Here is a 21747-nt window from a genome sequence, read left to right as displayed (position 1 = left end):
TGACTTAAAAAGACCTATTTTGACTCAAATATATGGTAAGAAAAACCAAAGAACTTGCTATTCACACACACAACACACACCCTAAAAGCAGCTATGCTCACAAGACCTGAGTTTGTAGAACCCTGTGAGTTCTTAATTGAATCACTTCGATTATCACATGATCTCACTGACTACAAAACAAATATGGGTAATTATTTTTTAGCCACTTTCTCACTGTAGATAAATCAAGATAAGAGAACGCATATACTACTTGAGGGAATAATCCTTCTGAACCTTGCGGAGGATATTTCAGCTCCAAGTGATGCCACTTTCTATTAAGAGATAAAAAAGAAATTCAAATAGAGTGATCCTGAGAAAATTAAATAGTATAATTTTGCCTGTAACCAAGTAACTACAAATGTTAATAATTGGAGTAAAATTGGAGTAAATCAATATAAACAGAAGGTGTTTTCATATTTTATTAGCTTTATATAGGTGATGGAAACAACAAAAAATTGAAACAACAGTACAGCAAATTATTTAAAAGGAAAATTCATCAAGCAACATAGCTGAAACAAAGTTAAGCATGGTTTAATTTTTTTCAAATTAGTTTCAGTATCTGAGACATGGAACTGTTAGCAGAAGAACTTTTGTTCCAGGATTTCATCTCCAGTATGGTTTATATTTCCCCTAAATTTGGCAATAGTACCTTACACACTGAGGACCCTTAATGAAGGCTGATAAATTAGAAGTGATGGTTTAAGCTCTTAGTCTAAAGTGAAATGCTTCTCCAGAAAAATACTGCAGGAAGGAAAACATTTATATCTAAGGTCATCTAATTATCAACTGATGTAGTGAAGCCTCAAAATTAACAGTCCTTTTAATTTTAATTTTAGCAGGTATCTAATTGAACCTTAGCTAGCTCACTGACTTTATAATTTTCATTGGCAGCAAACTCCACATATAACTAGACTTATAAACATACACATGAATTTCTTTCTCCCCTTTTAAAATCTACTTGTTAACTTTATCAAATTCTTTAAACTTTATTTGGGCAAGTAGTCAATATTAATTGGTGAAATAATCTCTCCATGAGATTTGTTTGGTGGTTCTTTCCTAGTGTGCTGTCACTCATCTCCCTGTTTCAGAGTGCTAAGTAGCAGTTGACTTCCGTTTTCATTAAGTCTCTCAAAGGATTGGTTTAAGTGACCAGCTGTGGTTCATCACACATGGACCTTATGGTGGGGGAGGGGGAGTCCTCTGAAGAAAGTGCATATGAATAGCGTGATAAAATGTAACAGACTTGATGTCCATTCCTTTTCTCTTCCTTCATGTCAGTGTAGATTATCTATTTTTCTTCCTTCCTTCCTTTTTCTTTCTTTCTTTCTTTCCCTTCCTTCCTTTTTCTTTCTTTCTTTCCCTTTCTTTCTTTTCTTTCTTCCTTTCTTTCTTTCTTTTTCTTTTCTTTCTTTCTTTCTTTCTTTCTTTCTTTCTTTCTTTCTTTCTTTCTTTCTTTCTTTCTTTCTTTCTTCCTTTCTTTCTTTCTTTCTTTCTTTCTTTCTTTCTTTCTTTCTTTCTTTCTTTCTTTCTTTCTTCCTTTCTTCCTTCCTTCCTTCCTTCCTTCCTTCCTTCCTTCCTTCCTTCCTTCTTTCCTGCCTACCTACCTACCTACCTATCTTCTTACAGCTTTTTCTGACCATGGGCATAGTCAAGTAACCATCTTAGAGAAGTATAAAGAACATTCCTGTGGGATACAGATGATCTCAGTTTTAATTTTTGGCCAACCACCAAATTTTTATATTGCACAAAAAATTCATCTACTTTCTTTGGGTGTTAGTTTCTTTACTGGTTAAATTTGTCTTAATGACCCTTTAGGTTATTTGTTACCAAAAGCTGTATAAGGGATAATAAGCATACCTTAATTATTATTACTGCTTCTGTGTTTGAGTCCTTGAATAAAAAATTCAGACCATAAATTCTCACTGAAGATACATTTGAGTAAAATATTTTCAAAATACAGGTTACAGGTTCTATATAGGTTTAAATACAATGACTGTATTTAGTACTGTATTACAAGCACTTTTCCCTGGTATTTAATTTGTATAACTAAAAGAAAACATTAAACATTTTCAGTAAACAAAAATAGGAATATAATTTTTATCATTGTTATGATTCTTTAAAATAGATTTTAAAATCTGATGCACTTGAATCTGAATGGCTTTTGTGAAACTAATCAAACAACCTTCTAAGAAAGGATTTCTTGGCGGGAGTAAGAATTTTCCCGGAACCTTTTTTATGGAGGGATTTCAGTGGAGGCTTTTTTAAGGGTGGGACTCTTTTGGGGGTTTGCAGTGCTCTTGCTATCTCCACATGCTCATTGCAGTAATACTTGTTGCTTCCTTCTGACAGATGGATGAGTGTGCGTTCTGCCAGATCCATGCACTGGGCATGGACCCAGTGCCCATCTCCATGAGAGCAGTAGATCATGGCAGGTTTGTTGAGCTCAGTTGAATAAAATGGTACCCAAGTATTGATATCCACATCACAAGTAGGGCAGCATGTAATCCAGTAGCCTGTCTCAGACTCATCTTCCTCATCATCTTCATTATAGGTGTCAAACTCATCATCGCCATCAAAACTATTCGCTTCTGCACTGAAACAAAATTCTTCCGAGTCTTCAAAGGGAGTAGAGTCCCCTGGGTCTTCTGTTGATGTCTGACTATTTGTGAATGTTTTCTGATCTTCATTCACATCGTCTTCAGCATATTTCAACATATAGAAATAGAATGCTTCTGAAACAGCCTGTTTGTTGTCTCCTGGTATGCCAAGGAAAACAGTTCCATTTCCCATGTTGCTTCCAAACCATATCTTGCTGTGTTTAATATCTGGAGTCCAATCTGGGGTTTCCATCTCACGGATTTCTATCTTGTTGTCCTCAAAAGAGATGATGTTGCAGATCATTCTTTTTTGATTTTCAAGCTGATAGCCACCAACAATAACAAACTCATCATTGCTTGTTTGAGTCAGGATTGCACTGGATACAGAGATTCCTCCTGGCAAGACTGTGCAATTCACAGCTGGACTACCCAGGGGGAGATCAACCCTTATTCTGTATAGATTGGCAGGGCGGATGTTATTGGCAAGTGAATGTCCTCCTAAAATATAAATGGTATCATTTCTGGCAATGGAGACATGAAAAGATAGCCCATCCTGAAGTTCTGGAAGAATGTATGATGTAGAGCACCCAAATTCAAAATCCACCAAGAAAACATGGGGCAGGCAGTCAGCTACACTATTCCATTTTTCTGTGGTTCTTTGGGCAGAAGGTATGTATGAACGTCCTCCAAAGAGAACACCCATACTTTTCCCTCTACTATACACCACATCAATGGAATGACCATATCTGCCTTCAGGAACATCACCTACCAAGTCTTTCTCTGTGCAGCGAAAAGTAACTTTTTTGTTATTCTTGCAAACAACAGACATGACATAAATCTTATCTGAAAGCTCATTGTTTGGTGTTTTCCCTCCATGGATGATGTACTGGTGCTTTTCAGATTCTAGGCTGCCTTTGAATGTGCAAGTAGCTGGGTAGCGAAGAGGAGGAAGGTAGCAGGAATCCTTAGAGAAAACTGCAGGCTTCAGTTTGAGATGATTATGCTTTACATCAAAATGGAAAACTCCAGTGGGGCAGGACCTCTTGGGCCAGCCTTTTTGGCCAAAGAAGAAAATTTGCCCATCAAAATTCATTAATGAGAAGCCTGGTTGAATTAAGGCTATGTTATTACCAACTGTCACCATCTGTAGTGACATATTTTCTGATGATGGGTAGATCTCTTATCTGAAAGAATTAAAAAACATTTTTTTTACTTACCATATCTCTTCATATAAATAAAACTGTGTTTAGATCCTCTCACACATAAAAAGCATGTTAACAAAAGAAAGTTGTCCCACAAGCTTGTAGTGGGCAAAAATCCAGGCAGCTAGGTATGCAAAGAGACACAGAACCTTCCCGCCTAATCCAATCCAAGCAGCGGGGACATGATTTAGACATGCACTATCCTCCCTTGGATTTCTGGGAATTGTAGTCCTTTTCCCGTAAAGATTCACCACTTGTCAACAGAAAGAACTACATTTTCCAGGAATCCGTTCTCCATGGGATGTGTAGCTGGGAGAGTTCGTCGCACCGGGAGAGGAGTCTCTGAGTCTCTCTGAATAAAGACGCCTAAGGTGCGAAGTGACTAGATGGGAGCCAAGGCGGAAAACTAGGGAATGGGAGGTGAGAATGCTGACGCAGACCCAACATCCGGGTTACAGGAAAGCGGCGGCACCGGGAGGGGCGTCCGGCTGCCCCCGCCCGGGTGTTGCTGGAGCCTCTCCTGGCAACTCTTAGGTGACCCGGTAGGAAGCACAGCTGCTTCAGGCCGGAGTGGGGTTGCCTGGAAACCCCAGGCTGGAGGACGCCCGGCCGAGGTGTCCTCACGGACTCCTGCCGGGACGCTTTGGAGCTCGACTCTGAATTGCACCCCTGGGTATCCTTAGGTTGCTAGGGTTGGGATTTGAGGGGGGCTTCGAGGGTACAAAAGCTGTGAGTATTTTGCAGAACAAAAAGATCGGTCGCTGAATACCTGGAGTGCAGGAGAGAAATTACCTGACAATGATTTTTACCACTCCTGTATTTAGTCATGGGAATACAGTAATTAGACTTTAGGGAGTACCGCGACAAAGGCCCTTTGTTTTCTCAGCTGCTCTTGCTCCGGTTTTTAGAGTTCTTTTTGGGAAGCAGAGAAGTTTCCGAACACCTCTCTCAACCCTCCTCCCTCCCTCTCTCTCTGCTCTCCTCCCTCCGTACATCCTTCCCCGCCTCTCTTCCTTCCTTTCTCCCCCTCCCTCCCTCTCTCCCTTCTTCCCTCTTTTTGGATAAGAAAATAAGAGTTAGTGGCTGTTACTTCAGATCTCTCTTTTCAGTCCAAGAACCCTTGAAGTAATTCTTTAGTAACTGTAGTAAGCAGGCACTAAGCAAAGAGGTGCCGGAATTATTCAGAATGTAATACTTTTATGATTTTTTAAAACAGATATTTACCAGATGAAGTAAGTTTGATAAATTTTAATTTTTTTAAAAATTATTACCTGCCTTGGAGAGATGTCACAAGCCTTAAGGCGAAATACACTCCCTGTTTGCAGAGAAGTCCTGGGCACTAAAGATTAAAGGAAACAAAATAGCACAGATTCCTTGATTTTAAGAATAAGTTACTAATATGTTTCAAAAACAGTATAAAACAGTGGCTAAGAGTATGGTCTCTAAAGGCTGACTGGCTGGATTCAAATCCTGGCTCTATCATTTACTATGTGACTTTGGGCAAGTAATTTAATCTCTCTTTGTCTTAGCTTCGTCGTTTGTAAAGTGAAATAACAATTTTGTCTTCTCACAAGTTAATGTAAGTTATAATTAATAAGTTAATACATGAAAAACACTTAGAACAGGGCTTTGCACACTGTAAGTCATAGTTTAAATGATTATGCTTGACCTTATAAAAAATGAGGTTTTTAAGTGCACAATCACCTGCCAGTTGTGGCAGATGTGTATAATGTTGGAGGTGATTAGGAGGGCTTTGAGTTCTGGAAATCTGTTCAGTGGGTGTAGGTCAATACTTTTTTAGACTAGTTAGAATTGGAGAAGCATATACAATGGAGGTGCTGGTGGTGAGTTCAATTTAAATAACAGGAAGTATTTCATTCTTCTTGTTACCCTTTCTCTAACCTCTCATTAAACATGCAGACTCTGAAGTAAGGTTGAGTCCAAATTTGGGCTCTAAAAGTTAGTTGCTGTGTAATCATCTTGAGCAAGTTCTTTTCTCTCTGGTCTTTCTTGTCTGCAAAGTGGGGAGGATATTAGTACCTATATATCAGGTGGTTTTGAAGAATAAATGGGATAACACAAACCACATAGCACAGAGCCTGGCATGTAACAAGTATTCAGTAGATGTTAATTGATACTGTAATTTATTTTTATTCCCCCTACAAAGTTTCCTTGGACCATTTGGAACCTATCGTCAGTCTAACGAGATGTTGGTGGGGCTTTTTGCCTTGAAGATCAGATGTAATTAATTGCTAATGATTCTCTTCTACTTACCAGGTTTAGCTTACTTGGGGGAGTCCTCAAGATGTGATATTTTAATAATCATCTTGTGGGTTATTAAACCAAGTGAAGATATGGGGAATGAGAAGAATTATTACTAAGGTTATGAAAGCCAGCCTCTTTCTTCCTCAGACCGTGGTGGTTCGTAGCTTCAGCAACTTGCCTTGCTTATGAAATAACCTGGGCAAGTGTTTTATTTACTCAAGGCCTATCCAAGTATACTTAAGAGAAGGCATCTGTGCCACTAAGAAAATGCTCTCTCTAGGAGCTCAGAGGAAATATTGTTGACACTCAATTCCGTAAATGAAAACCGTAAGTGATTACACTCAGTGGGATGTGTGATTTTCAGAGTTGCCCACTTTTGGGCTGAGGGAGCACGAAAGCCTGCTTGTTTTAAACACCTGTGAAGAAAGTTATTGGGCTAGAAAACAAGTTCTGCAGAGGTAACGGATCCCAGATCCCAAGGGGTGAACATACACCAAGAACACTTGTTTTTAAACAGCAAGTTTTTGTTTTTGTTTTTGTTTTAAGTCTTCATTGTAACCTATTGGCTTCATTTTAATATTCACAAGGATTTTGGCTTCTCACAAGGGAAAACATGATTATTGTAGATTAAACAGAAACATTTCCTTGGGCAAGACATAAGGAGTACTACCCCTTTCTATAGCTTATTTCAGATCCCCAAAGATTTCTGACCTGTTTCCCTTTTGGTGCCCTGCTGTTGACTTACCTCACAACTTTAGGGCCCTAAAAATAGTGGTCAGGTTGATTACTGTTAAGATGAATTACCTCCTCTTGAACATAGTTTAGGTATTTTTGTATTTAATTTTTAGATTACCTGTTTTAAACCATGACCAGATGACTTATGTATTTAAAGAATAAAGAGGAACATTGAAAGTATTTTCACATTATTTTCCCATATCTGTTTAGTTTTTGAAATTTTGCTCTGCTAACTTACATATGTCTTTACGGGAGTCGACTATGGTATATTCTCCATGGTTTTAATGTGACTCTTATTTGTCACATCTTGGTTTTTAAATGAATTTTTCAAAGGGTATACTAGAACTAAAATAATCTACTGAAGTGGTTTTCTTTAAATAGGCCAGATAAAAACAGGCAGATTTTGAAGAAGACACTATTCCTCAACTGAAGGAAGTTTCAAAGTCAACACATTAAAAGATTCCTTTTAAAAAGACAGAAATATAGGACCGATAAATTTATACAAGTTTCCCAGCCCCATGCTAACATTCCTCAGCAGGGAGATTTTCATTTATTCACTGAAGGTAGTGCATAGCTGAGAATCAAAAGAGGACTAATGGTATGAGGTCTGGGTTTGTAGTTTCCTGTGTCTGAACTGACTCTTTTTTTCCTTTCAAAGAGTGTTGCTATACTCTGAAGCATTAAATCTTACTGATCAGTGTTGCCCATGTTTTCCTGATTGCTCCAAAGTAGCAGGTAACCTCATGTGACTGCAGTGCCTTTTTGGGTATGAATTGACACTGTCTTGCACGGTTAATCAGGTTTGAGGCATGCATTATTTGATTTTTTTTTTCTGGCTGTAAAACCAGGATTAGGTTTTCCTTCTGACACTTATGCCAGAGAATTATTTACACATTAAGATTAACACATAGGCTCTGATGCCACAGCAGCCTGAGACCAGAAAGCCCCTCTCTTTCCAAACCCTGCATCATCCCTTCCCCCTCTGGCCACCCAGTCCAACTGTAACTGACACCCTGCCGAAGGGGATCATCGTAGGCTCCTGTGGTTTAGCTCTGGTAGAAATGAAGTTATTGGACCTACCTGAAGGCCAGAGAGGCTACTCACCCCTCTCTGAATCTTTGCCGCTAGACCAGGTATTAAATGTCAGCACTTGGGGAAGATTCACTGCTCACTCTGACCGTGGCCAGCGGAAGGTGACGGTAAAGAGAGTGTGTGTGTGCCTACAGATGTTCCAGTGAACACTGATCTAACAGGAGTAACTGACTGTGACCTTTTTTTTTTTTTCCTTTAGATGTTTGAGGGAGATATCCACCAGGGTGTACCCTCAAGATTTAACTATTTCCTTACTGGCAAACAGTGGAGACATAATCTACTATTTGTAAAGACAGAAACAAAACAAAACAAAAAAAAACCCCAAATCTGGTCAAAACCTGATTATTAAAAAACATTTTAGAAAAATGAATGTAATTAATATGATTTAAATAAATACTACCATGATTCAAATGGGAAATTATTTTTCCTAAAGCAGAGGCTGCTAATACCAATGTCTGTAATGTTGACTTTGAATTGCTCTTCAGTGATCTCATTTTCTTTGATACAGGATTCAGAAGGAGTTCTAATCATTAGAGGCCTGCTACCAATTTTATATCAGGGAACTTCTGTGTAACATTGTACAGTGGAGTGATGAAGAAAATTGGCCTCAGAGTCGAGCTGGCCTGGTTTTCACTGCCAGCTTTGCCATTTTTTTCAGGAGGGGTCATCTTAATCCTTAAGCCTCTGTTTCCCCATCTCTGAAATGGGGATAATAGAAATATTTACCTCAAAAGATTGCTGCAAGAAGATTAAATGAGATAATGTCTTTAAGTGCTCAGCCAAGGACAATATTCCACAGTAGTCTTCAAAACTGTGTTAGCTTCTCTCACTCCCACTCCAAAGTTTCACAGTCAAAGGAAGAATAAACCAAAGGATTGAGAACAGATGTGGCAAGAGCTGACTTAATTTTTTTAAATTGACCATATTTTTTAGAGTAGTTTTAGGTTTGCAGCAAAATTGTGTGGAAGGTACAGAGATTTCCCATGTATTTCCTGACCCGACTCGTTCACAGCCTCCCTCATCATCAGTATCTCTCACCAGAGGTGCATTTGTTACAACTGGTGAACCTACACTGACACATCATTATCACTCAGAGTCCGTAGTTTACATTAGCATTCACTCTTGGTGTTGTACATTCTGTGGGTTTGGACAAATGTGTGATGACATGTATCTACTGTTACAATATCACGCAGCATAATCTCACTGCCCTAGAAATACTCCGTGCTCCATCTATTCACCCCTCCCTCCCTGCGACCCCTGACAAACACTGATCTTTTTACTGTTTCCATCGTTCTGCAAACCCCAGAATGTCATATAGTTTTCAGATTGGCTTCTTTCTCTTAAGTTTCCTCCATGTCTTTTTATGACTTGATAGATCATTTCTTTTTAGCTCTGAATAATATTCCATTGTCTGGATATTCCAGTTTATGTATTTTCCTGCTGAGGGATATCTTGGTTGCTTTCAGGTTTGGGGAAAGCAAACTATGACTGAAGCTACTATAAACATCCATGTGCAGGTTTTTGTGTGGTTGTAAGTTTTCAGCTCCTTTGGGTAAATGCCAAGGGGCACTATTGATGGATCTTACGGGAAGAGTATGTTTAGTTTTGTAAGAAACCTTCAAACTGCCTTCCAAAGTGGCTGCATGATTTTGCATACCCCCAGCAATGTGTGAGAGTCCCTGTTGCCGTATGTCCTCTCCAGCAGTTGGTGGTGTCAGTGTTCTGGATTTTGGCCATTCTTATTGGTGTGTAGTGCCACCTCATTTTAACTTGCATTTCCCTACTGGCATATGACGTTGAGCGTCTTTTCACTTGCTTATTTGTCATCTGTATGTCTTTAGTGGGGTGTCTACTAAGGTGTTTGGCACATTTTAAAATTGGGTTTGAATTTAAAGAGTTCTTTGTATATTTTGGATAATAGTCCTTTACCAGATGTGTCTTTTGCAAGTGTTTTCTCCCATTCTCTGGCTTTTCTTTTCATTCTCTTGTCGGTGTCTTTTGGAGAGCATAAGGTTTTAATTTTAATGAAGTTCAGCTTATCAGTTATTTCTTTCATGGGTCGTGCCTTTTGTGTTGTATCTGAAAAGTCATCACCATATCCAAGGCCATCTAGGTTTTCTTCTGTGTTATTTTCTGGGAATTTTGTAATTTTGTGGTTTTCACTTAGATCTGTGATCCATTTTGAGTATATTCTTGTGAAGGGTGTAAGGTCTGTGTCTAGATTCTTTTTATTTTTTATCATTTTTTTTTGCATGTGGATGTCCAGTTGTTCCAGCACCCTTTGTTGAAAAGGCTGTCTTCTCTCTATTGTATTATCTGTGTGCCTTGGTGAAAGATGAGTTAACTATACTTATGTGAGCCTGTTTCTGGACTCTCTATTCTATTCCATTAGTCTATTTGTATATATATTTTTTCACCAATACCATACTGTCTTGATTACTGTAGTTGACTTGATTTTAAAACAATTCATTAAAAATAGTTCCATCAAGAAAAATACATACCACTCATTAAGCCTAGTCATTACCTGACTATAACATTTTTCATTTCTTTGTACTCTATCCTAATTTTTATCCAAACGTATACACGTGTTTACTTAGTTATAATAAGAATGTATTTAAATTTTGTTTTTTCCTTTTTAATGTACCATTATTTCATTTATGCTGTGAAATGTATATTTTATTTCCACTTTTACCATTTTTAATAGTTTCCTAAAATTCCATTCAGTAAATGTAACATAATTTATCAGACCATTCACTACTGTTTGTCATTTAATCGGTTTCTCTTTGGCTTAGATGCAGTGAGCAGCAGTAGAGAGATCTGGATTTTAGTCTGTTCTGCCACTTAACTAGGCGAATGGTCTTTTAGAGCTTCAGTTTCCTTATCTCTGAAGCAAGGACAATACCTGCCTTATCGTGAGGATGAATTGATATAAACTGTCTGGTATAAAGAGTGTACTCAAGAAATCTTGTGTGATGGTGCCATAAATTATTTGTATAAGTGAATATTTTCATTTTTTGCAAAATTTTAGGATATATTTTCAGAGTTTTTAAAAACGGACATGTAGCTCAGTTGTTTGGCTGTTTCTCATCATTTGAAATGTTGGTCCATTCTTTAAAAGAGCATCACCATCTCTTCTAGTTATGGTTTTTTCTTTGCCTGCAAAAGAGTATTGGGTTATTTCCCTAACCTACTTATGGTGTCATATAATGATTATGGCACTTGAAATTCCAGCGTCAATGACAGCTCTCATAAAATTGACATATTGAGTATCTCCACAGTAAATACAAAATAAGAAATACAACGTAGAAACCAGGGGTAGGTTTAGGGGACGTTTTAACCTTCGCATTTTACTAACACCAGAAAATAGGCAGTTTGTTACTGAATGGGTTAGCTGTCTCCTGAAGAAACTGGAAATTAGCAACGCATTTGGAAATGGGTTTTAAAATCCTAAGCCCTTGCCACACATTAGGAGAGCATTAGACGTGCAGTGATAGTGATCTCAGTCAAGGTCCCCAGTCTGCCAAAGTCCTCAGCATAGAAACTAAATGTGAAATAGTGAACAATATTTTTTAAGCATCTGCTATGTACAGAGTCATGTGGAGAATTTGGAAAAAAAAATCACACACAGATCTTGCCCTTAAGGAACATGCATGATAGCAGGACAAAAAAGCTTTTGATTGTAGATAAACATGTTTTACCTTCTTCCTATATTTACCCTTTCTTAAAAGTTCTTGAAAGTTCACCAAGAAATCACAATTATAGGTTACTCAGCCCATTCTTAAACCTTGGGGCAGAGTCAAATTCAAGCTTCTACTGAAATGTATTGGTATCGTCTACCTTAAATCCAAAGACAGTGGGCAATGAAAGAATACAAGTGAGTGTCATTACAGAGTAAAATAATTTTTACTCCACAGAGGGGAAAAAAAAGACTTAGTAATGGAATATACTGACATGGTAATTGAATGAAAAGGAAGCATAATTGGAGAAAATTAGAACGTCTGAGATGGAAGATAACTTCAAGTCCAGTGCGTCTGTATTTACATTCAAACTGCTTAAGGCTAGAAACGTTAAGTAACTTGACGAGGGTCACCTGCTGCAGGGGTGTGTGTACGTGGTGAGTCGAGGGGAGCGGGGCGGGGGGGAGCACAGTTTTGTGAACTCATGACAGTGTTTCTCAGGAAATGCAGTGACTTCTCAAGCATTTCCATCCCTGTTTTATAAATGGAGAAACAACCTAAATGACATTGTTGCTCAATGGGTTATCAAGTGTTTGAAATAAGGTCGGTGGCAGCTGTTCATAGCATTCAGAGAGGCATAGACAATTTTTACTTTTTAAAGAAGTGGCTGATTTCTAAGGAAATAATATAAATAGTGTAGGAAAGGGAGATGTTTGGCTAGTTGAATGAATCCCACCGTGGGAGCCACGACTGAAACTAGTGAGGAGAAAAGAGGAAGGAAAAGAAGCACATAGAAGGAAGCAATCTCCAGTTAGTATGATGGATTGGCAAGAGAGGAACATGACAAATGACTTGTCACTTTTTATTTAAAGCAATTAATTAAATACAGCCACCTGACCAGACCTCTCTGATTTAAAGTAGACTCTTAGCTATAAAAAAAAAATGGAGAAGAGTTTCAGAGTTGTTTTACAGTGTCGTACTAGAAAGAAAATGCACTTGAAATTTTTATTTTTAGAGAAAGGAATTTGTGTTTAATTTTTTAATTTCTACATTTGAGTATAGAAACCATGTTAGCAAAAAGAAATTGGTTATATCTAGGTATATGTGTAATAATGTGTACATTGAGATAAAATTGCAAATAAAGTGCTGAGAAATTGGAGGCTAGGGAAGCACTATATTACTTCTTAAAGGCCATTTATTATTCCACAGTCATTGGAATTTAGAATCAAAAATCGTTGAGAAATCCAGCTTTAAAATCTTCTTTTAAGAGAATGTCAGATGAAAAGGTTGATTTTATTTGCAAGATCTGGCATTTCGAAACATTTACAAATGAACTCCTAAAAAGCAGGGTTGATTTAGTTTGGTTGGTTTACACCTGCTCCTAACTAGCTGTGCAGATGTTGCTTTAAAGTAGGCTTCCTGGTATTGTGAAAGTACCGTGACCTGTGCACATGGTCAGCAGTCTGGGATGCTGGAGAGAAGGGGATAAGTGGATAAGTTGTTTTTTGTTTTTTGGTTTTTTTTTAGTTTGGTATATTCTTTATTTTTTTCAACATTTTTAATTGACTTATAATCATTTTACAATGTTGTGTCAAATTCCAGTGTAGAGCACAATTTTTCAGTTATACATAAACATACATATATTCATTGTCACATTTTTTTCTCTGTGAGCTACCATAAGATCTTGTATATATTTCCCTGTGCATACAGTATAATCTTGTTCATCTATTCTACAATTTTGAAATCCCAGTCTATCCCTTCCCACCCCCCGCCCCCTTGGCACCCACAAGTTTGTATTCTATGTCTGTGAGTCTATTTCTGTTTTGTATTTATGCTTTGTTTGTTTATTTGTTTGATTTTAGCTTCCACATATGAGCGATCTCATATGGTATTTTTCTTTCTCTTTCTGGTTTACTTCACTTAGAATGACATTCTCCAGGAATATCCATGTTGCTGCAAATGGCGTTATGTTGTCCGTTTTTATGGCTGAATGGTATTCCATCATATAACTATACCACATCTTCTTTATCCAGTTATCCATTGATGGACATTTAGGCTTTTCCATGTCTTGGCTATTGTAAATAATGCTGCTATGAACATTGGGGTGCAGGTGTCATTTTGAAGTAGGGTTCCTTCTGGATATATGCCCAGGAGCGGGATTCCTGGGTCATATGGTAAGTCTATTCCTAGTCTTTTGAGGAATCTCCATACTGTTTTCCACAGTGGCTGCATCAAACTGCATTCCGACCAGCAGTGTAGGAGGGTTCAAGAAGGGGATAAGTTTAAGGGTGGATGCCTTTGTGGCACAGTTGTTCTGCAACACAGATAAAATGAGCATTGATGGGACATGGCATCCCATGTGAAAGTGGGATTACAGTTGAGCTAATGAATCTTTTATGATTGAAATCTCATCACATGATTATAGAGCTATAAAGTTGACTTAGAAACTCTACTACCTTATGGATTCACAGCTTTATCATGGACCTTGAAAAAAATGTTCACTGAAACACTCACTGTTACTGCCCATAACTCATGGATGTAGTTAATCACATTTCTGAGGATAGGAGATCAATTTTGAATATGGTTGAAATATGTGTATTGTATGTTTGTCTCGATAAAATGTACTAGTGTAGAGGTCAATTAATATGCTTGTAGGAGTTTTGTTAGGGGGTAAAGGAAGGGTATTTAGTTGTGATTACACAAACTCTTACAGTTTTCAAAAAAGTAAATAAAGATGGTAGTGGAAAGGTGATCTTCCTGTTTTCTTGAAATTTGTCTTATGGGTTTATCCTTCAGCTTCCATATCCACAGGTAATTTGCTTTAAAAAAAAAAAATAGGAAGCTCGAATGCTTAAGTGTTTGCATTTCTGTTTAATGGAATTAATAACTTGTAATTGAAAACAGTCTAATACTCAGTTGACCTGCATTAGTGCGTCAACGTAGACATTTCTGGATTGAATTAAACAGCTTGGAGGAAGACTATATTTTGAGGAAATAAAATTGATTTTATACAGTCTGTTGATGAAATGCAAAGCTTAATGAATGATGGCCTTAAGAAACCTCATTACAGTGGCTTGGATGGATGAGCAGGAAAGGGAAGCAGATTTTTCAAGAGGAAAGTTTCTGCTTAAACATTAATTTCATAGATTAGTACTATTCCCATCCCCAGAGCTTTTGGCAACAGGAAAACAATGAACACGCCCGAACTCCAACATTCTTGGTAAACTTGTAGTGATAATTTTCTGTTCCTAAATTTCTTTTGCCTTAACTGGCTTACCTTTCTTCTCCTGCTCCTTCACCTCCTTTTAAAACTTTTAATTTTGAAATATAGATCCACAGGCTAGACTTTCATGAAGTTGCAAAGAAATGTCCAGGGAGATTCCATGCCACTTTGCTCCAGCCTTTTGCAACGTTTACATCTTGTATGACTGTAGGATAACGGACATTCTGGGGAATTGATATTGGTACAATCCACAGAACATACTCAAGTTATATATACACTCATTTGTGTGTGTGTGTGTGTGTGTGTGTGTGTGTGTGTGTAGCTCAACTGTATCACATGTATAACCTTGCATAACCACCGCCACAATCACAGCACTCAGCTGTACCACCATTACAAGACGTGCTACCCCTTTATAACTACACCCATCCCCTGCCCCTTCCCTGACTCTAGCAACCGTTAATCTGTTCTCCGTCTTCCTAATTATGTTCATGTTAAACAAATGGACTCATGCAGTATGTATGTAGTCTTTTGAGACTGGCTTTTTTCACTTAGTATAATTTCTTCATGGCTCATCCAAGTTATTGCGTGAATCAATAGTTTCTTCCTTTTTATTGCTGAGTATGAATTCCATGGTATGGATGTACAGCTGTTTAACCGTTTAGCCATGAAGGGACATTTCAGTATTTTCTAGTTTTGGGCTATTACAAATAAAGCTGCTACAAACATTGGTGTACATGTTCTTACATAGAAGTAAGTCTTCATTCTCTGGGATAAATGCCCAATAGTGCGATTGTTAGTGTGTATGGTAAGTCCATTTTTAATTTTGAAAGTAACTGCCAAACTATTTTCGAAGTGGCTGTATCATTTTACATTGCCACCGCCATTATGAGTGATCCAATTTCTCTGTATGCTTGCCAGCATTTGGTGTTATCAGCATTTTTCATTTTAGCCATTCTGGTAAGTGTGTAGTGGTATCTCAGTGTGGTTTTAATTTGCATTTCTCTGATGGCTCATGATGCTGAATGTCTTTTCATGTGATTGTTTGCCATTTATATATCCTCTTTGGTGAAATGTCTGTGAATGTCTTTTATCTTTTTTGAATGGCACCTTTTTCTTTAACTTAGAGTTTTGAGGATTCCTTGTATATTCTATATGCTAGCCCTTTATTGGGTATCTGATTTATAAATACAATTTTTCTTTCATCATCTTAATAGGATGTTTCACAGAGCAAAGTTTTAAATCTTGATGAGGCTTATTTATCAACTTTTCTTTTATAACTCATGCTTTGAGTATCAAGTCTAATAACTCTTTGCCTTGTCTAATGTCCTAAAAAACTTTTCCTGCTTCCTTCATAAAATCCAGTCTTGCCTTTATATGATTTTAATGTTCTTATTCCTAGTACATCCTTCATTTTAAGATAATTTCACTAAGTTTCATGTTGTTCTAATTTTAAAAAATAATCATGAAACAGGTTATCAGAGTCATTCCTGTTGCAAAAGTGGAGTCTTGTGTAGAATACATAGATTATAATCCTCTTTGGGGAAGAGACTAGCTCTGTTTCTGTTATGGCAATCTTTGGGATATCTATGTTCATAGTAAGCATGGACTGAACCCACTTTTTTTTTTTTTTATTAGATGTGGTTTGTTACTGTGGGTGTGGGTATCTTCTCTTTCTCTTTTCTTTAAGGTGAGATTTTTATCAAGGAAAAGGTATAACAAACTTGCCTGTTTCCAAGGCCTCTGCACAGATGACAATATATAACTTCTCTCTTCCAAAACTTTGTAGTCAGGAGTCATCCCTGCGCCTCCTCCCGCCCAGCAAATGCTTCCTTTACTACTCTCTGCAGAGGGCGTACCTGGGGGAGTTATATAGAAGTCTAGATGCTTGTGCTGTCAACTTTTTTGGTGATAATGGAGAATCCCATGCCTTTTAAGTGTTAGAAAAGGCTTGTTGGGAGAAGCTTATAACTTGAAGTGCAGTATATTCTTTGATGCTAGAATTGTTTTTATCTCATCCTGATGAAAAATGGTAAAGGAATTTAGATCCTTTTGTGTTTCCTCAGAAGCTTTGTATTTATGCCTTTCTCTTTTCCTTTGTTTTCTTGTTTGTATTGGTAGGTGTCTGAAACAGTGGTGCGTATGTGTGTGTGTTTGTGTATGTGTGTGTGTTTGTATGCTCTGCCTCAAGGTATTTTGTATGTTATTGGGGTACAGGATGTAATTGTAGTCAAAGATACAGATACACCCAACCAGGGTGAGATTGCTGCTTTTTTGCTAAATTCCTAATAACTTCATGTATGCCTTAAAAATCATAAGTATGAGCATTTCATTACTCTTTATGATATGGGAACCACAAGATACTGCTCATCAGTAGACAAAAACCTCATTGAAACTTTCTTTCCCAGATTCATTCATTTGTTTTCTATGGTTGGATTAGATGACCTTTAGATTTCTCTCAGCTCTGAGACTCTGGCAGTTTCTGTCATTGGATTTCTTTCTCTCTTCTTAATATTTTCTAAATGACATAAAAATATTATATGATGCAAAATCATTGTTCAGTCATGACACGAGAAGTCGAGTCTCTTCTATCATATAAATAAATCTGTACCTTTACAATGTAATTTGGTCTTTTGAGATTTGTCCATTTTCCAAAGTACAGAAAGGAAACCTAGCCTGTGAAGTGCCAAGGTTGATGGTTTCATTCCTCAGGCGAGGTGAATTATTTTTAAACTATCCCATTTTACCTTTCACCACAGCAGAAGCTTCTAATTGGGCAGAACTATGAGAATTTGAGAAAGTGAGCTTTGATAGACCCTGCAAAACTCTTTAAAAATATGTTATTATTTATTACTTTCAAGTATCAGTGGTAAACATCACAGTTTAAAAAAAAACTTTTTGTTTTGCAGACATACACCTCTGTGCTGTTAAAAAGCAGGTTGTGTACTTTGAGAAGAGACTAGCTCAGGGCGACTTGTGTCTTAAGAGTTACCACTGAGTCTCTGAAAGTTGTGTTCAGTTCAGGTAAGTCACATTAAGCAGGGCTCTGAAGATAAGCATCAAAAGCATCAAAGACGTGCTAAATCAGTGGTGGTAATTCCACCTATCATGTTTCATGATGGTGTCTGTAACGGAGCAGGACCCTGTGGGGCCTTCCGGGACAAACCCCCCACACCCCTACCCCGCCATGTCCTCCACCTGCCTCTTCTCTGTAAAAAGGCTTTAGTCTCCGAGACCTTCCCTTAGTTCCAAAGAGCATATTTAAGCATCTAACTAAGGAAGTGAGGGAACTCAGAAACAAAGGAAAAACAAACCTGACATAATCTTTTCCATGACTGTTAGCTTGAACTGGTGTGTTGCTTTATGACCCCAATCTGTCGAGATAATGTCCTGTGGCTTCAACCAGCTGGCCCCAAGCGGATCTGAGACTGATGACATGGGAAGGGTCAGTTAAAAACTGAAACTCCTAAACCATCATGAAGGCTCTAAGTAAATAATAAAATGTCTCATCCATTGCTTTTGCCTGCTCCTAGAAAAAAAATTACAAAAGACAAACATTTGCCCCTTTTCCATAGAAGGATTGACAGTGGGGGGTTATAGCCGTAGCGTAAGCTGCTCCATCTTGAGCAGCACAGATTTTCAAACTTACATGCATTTTCCTTTCCTGCTAACCCTGGCATGTCTTAGAGCTATTTCAATAATGACTAGTTGACTAGGAGAGAGCTAACCTTGCTTGCTTAAGAATCCCAGAAACTAACCTCAAGGACACGGTAACGGAACGACCCTGAATTGAAGATTACCTACACCACCACATGGCCAGCTTCGAGACGCTTATCAGAGCTGATTGCGCTGTTCTGCACGTGGGCCCCTACCTGTACACCCCCGAAACTCCCCTTTAAAACCTTTGTCTCCTAAGCAGTGACTTGAAGATGGTCTTAGGACATTAGTCCACCATCTTCCCAGGTTGCTGGCCTCCTGAATAAAGCAACTTTCCCTTTTCTACCAACACTTGCCTCTCTAGTATTGGCCTTTTGAGTGGTAAGCAGCTGAACTTGGATTTGGTTCTGGCCTCGTTTGGTTATATATCCTTTCAGAGGGTACATGACACTAACTGGCTTGGGCAGTTGTTAGTTATTCATTATTTGATAGTAGAGAATGGGACTTCAGGGAGGTTATGTGATTTTCTTGCTCTCAGTGACCTGGTAAGAAGAGAACCCTGTTCCTAACTAAGCCTGTGGTCTTCCTGTGAAGTTTATGGTCCAAGCAGGGCAATACATCCTCCCAGTGTTTCCTACTGGAGGCTGTGATTGTGAAAGTGTTACTTATGATCTACCAGTAGATATTTATACACACTTACTTATCAGCACAATATATTCTGGCTCTTTTATGTGGAGCATTAAGCCTTAACACAAGAACTAAACCAAAAAAAAAATAAAAAAGAATCCTGTTATCCAGGCAAGTTTCTCTCTCTCTCTCTTCCTTTTTCTCTTTTGGAAAAATACTTCATGATAAAAACACAAACTACTGTGAATGGTAACTGAAAAAGCATTGCTTCCTTCTAGAAAACCACTAGGATTTGCATAAACCACTTGACTGTCTGGTAAATGATTATCTGCCCTGTCAGTCTCTGGGGACTTTGAATGTGAGGTTATTTGTATTTTTGCTGATAAGGAAAGTTCTAAATTTGAAGGTGGATATTTGTTAAACTCTTAAATGACAGTTTGTAAAACTGGATTCTCCAAAAGTCTTTTAAAAAGTCAGTAAAAAACGTAACCCCTTCTGTATTTTGATAACCATGTGAATAAAATGAAAGGCATTGAAAGATTTTGAGTTTGTGCTGTGCACAGCCTATTAATTATTTCCCTTTAGTAAAACTGAGATGTGTTAAGGCTAAATACTCAAAATGTTACCAGTCTGAGAACTGCAAAGAAAGTTTCAAGGAATTTCTATTATCGCTGTTAAAGCATTCATGAGAAGACATTTACAGCAATATAAAATACAACCTGGCAGCTTCTGTTTGGTATTTGCTTGCTGAAGTAGATTACCTGAGATGGTTTGAGGAAGAGACTGCTATAATACAGTGTTGGAATTTAGTTGGGGTACCTCTGGAAAAGCAGATTGATTTGACATTCTTGTAATTAAGAACATGTCCTACTGATGGTGAAATAATAGCCACCTTTGAATTTATCCTTATTTATGATCTAGCAACTCCAGGCGTAATATATTAAACTTTGGATTGCTGAAGCCTGGCAGTGTTACAGGTAAATTTGCATAAACTGTACCTGGTGCCTTTTCCTATGTCTAATTTTCAGGTACCAGTATCTTGAAACATTTTCTTTCATTTTGAGTAGGTGCATAGGTGCGCTTTTTATTTCACTTGGACTTTTACAACATCATGTATTATCTAAGGTTGTGATGCATCATGAATTCTCTTGATTGATCTGTAGGTAACGTTGGTACCTTCAGAGTCAAAGGGGTCACAGTCAAAACAGGTCTTTGTGTAGACAAAAGACAGAGCACTAAGACTGATCCATCCTTGTCCTCATCCTCATCCTCATGACCACCAACCACCATCAGCAGTTCTTGAGGCCCCATATGTACTCATTTAATCCTCATAACAATCTTAGGAGGTACTTGTAGCTTCATAGTTCCTATTTAAAACCGTTGGGGTCAGATGTGTATCAGATTTCAGAATTTTTTGGAGTTTATAAACGTAATCAGGGCAAATGCCACATGTTACAGGAAATCTCCAGTGGGGTCTGGGAAAGCACCTCAAAACACACCCATTTTTTTTTTTCAGGGAAACATATGCGTAGTTACACTATTCATACCGAATAAATGAAAGCCATAAATACTTTCATGTTAATTCAGGTCAGGTATTGCCACTAAATGAATTTGGGTATCATCTTATGAATACATTACTTTTCCTGAGCTTTTTGGTAAATACCAAATAAATAAAGTTAATAACGGATACCAGATTTTCACTCTTATTTTGGAAATACAGAAGAACCATGGTGCTTTCTCTTCTTGCTGTACGGTATTGGAGAAACCCTCCTTTCTATTATCCCCCATGAATTACACTGGCCACTTAGGCTGTAATTATTCTCCAGCTTTCTGTAGATAGTCATTTTTCTGAAAGCTATGTAAGAATCATATTTCACACAGAATGAATGGAATTTAACAAGATGAAATATCACAACTAAAAGCAAAGTTCAAACTGTGCAAGGATTGAAGCACTGTGTCTTAGCTGACCAGCATTTAGTTAGTGGAGTATTCAATGGACTGACAGTGTGAATGGGCCACTATGTGAATATGATCACATAGTGCAAGAGTGCAATATTTAGAATGTGAGTTAGTCAAGTCTCATTGTATCCAGACCTTCTCTGGAGTCTTGTCTTCATTTCCGGATGGCATATTTTAAAGGGATGCAGGCAGTGTGAAGTTGCTTCCAGGTAGATGGATCAGGAGGGTGAAAAGATTTGAAGCCATGTCATATTAGGTACAGGTACAGGGGTTGGGCAGGTTTAGGTGAGTGTTTTGCCAACTTCCAGCAATATTTGAATACAGTACCTGCTCAAATGAGTAATTTTAGCTTACAACTGATGGACAGCCAGCTCTGTGCCACACCCTAAGCTACAAAAAGGTATGGAGACTGCCTTTCTCAGGCTTTGAGTCTAATAGAGGACACAGAAGTGTACACAGCCATTTCCAACCCAACATAATAAGCGGAACAGTAGACACAGGATAGAGGGGCAGCAGAGAGAAACTATGATTTGCTTTTTCTGGGGTGATGGGAGATGGAAAACTAAAGCCTTCAGAGAGAAACTGAATTCTGAGCTGGGTTTTGAAAAGGAATTTTGTTAAAGTGAATGAAGTGAGAAGATTGAGAAAGGACAGAATAGGCTTGTTCAAATAGTTGG

General features: G+C 37.9%; 2 protein-coding genes across 5 annotated transcripts in view; one reads left to right on the top strand and one right to left on the bottom strand.

Annotated features, from left to right (window-relative positions):
- Positions 1-509: 509 nt before the first annotated feature.
- RAG2 (recombination activating 2) lies at positions 510-3814 on the bottom strand. The gene has a single exon (XM_031459781.2). The coding sequence runs from the start codon at positions 3790-3792 to the stop codon at positions 2209-2211; it is 1584 nt and encodes a 527-aa protein (XP_031315641.1). The 5' UTR covers positions 3793-3814; the 3' UTR covers positions 510-2208.
- Positions 3815-4119: 305 nt separating this feature from the next.
- Positions 4120-21747, top strand: part of IFTAP (intraflagellar transport associated protein) — a 58534-nt gene continuing 40906 nt past the window's right edge. The window contains exons 1-2 of one of the 4 annotated variants that reach the window (XM_031459780.2): positions 4120-4258; positions 17737-17851. The gene's annotated coding sequence lies outside the window, so the exon portion shown is untranslated. Of the gene's footprint in view, positions 4259-4399; positions 4512-17736; positions 17852-21747 lie in introns of those variants that run through there. The other 3 variants (XM_031459778.2, XM_031459779.2, XM_064492437.1) reach the window with 3 other exon arrangements.

The sequence above is a fragment of the Camelus dromedarius genome, chromosome 12 (assembly GCF_036321535.1).
Source record: "Camelus dromedarius isolate mCamDro1 chromosome 12, mCamDro1.pat, whole genome shotgun sequence".
In the NCBI taxonomy this organism is placed as follows: Eukaryota; Metazoa; Chordata; class Mammalia; order Artiodactyla; family Camelidae; genus Camelus; species Camelus dromedarius.
Note: the sequence above shows the minus strand (reverse complement) of the source record. Positions and strands in the feature narration are given on the sequence as shown.

Excerpts from the sequence above, each read along its gene's own strand:
- RAG2 (XM_031459781.2), bottom strand. The coding sequence starts at position 3,792 with ATGTCACTACAGATGGTGACAGTTGGTAATAACATAGCCTTAATTCAA.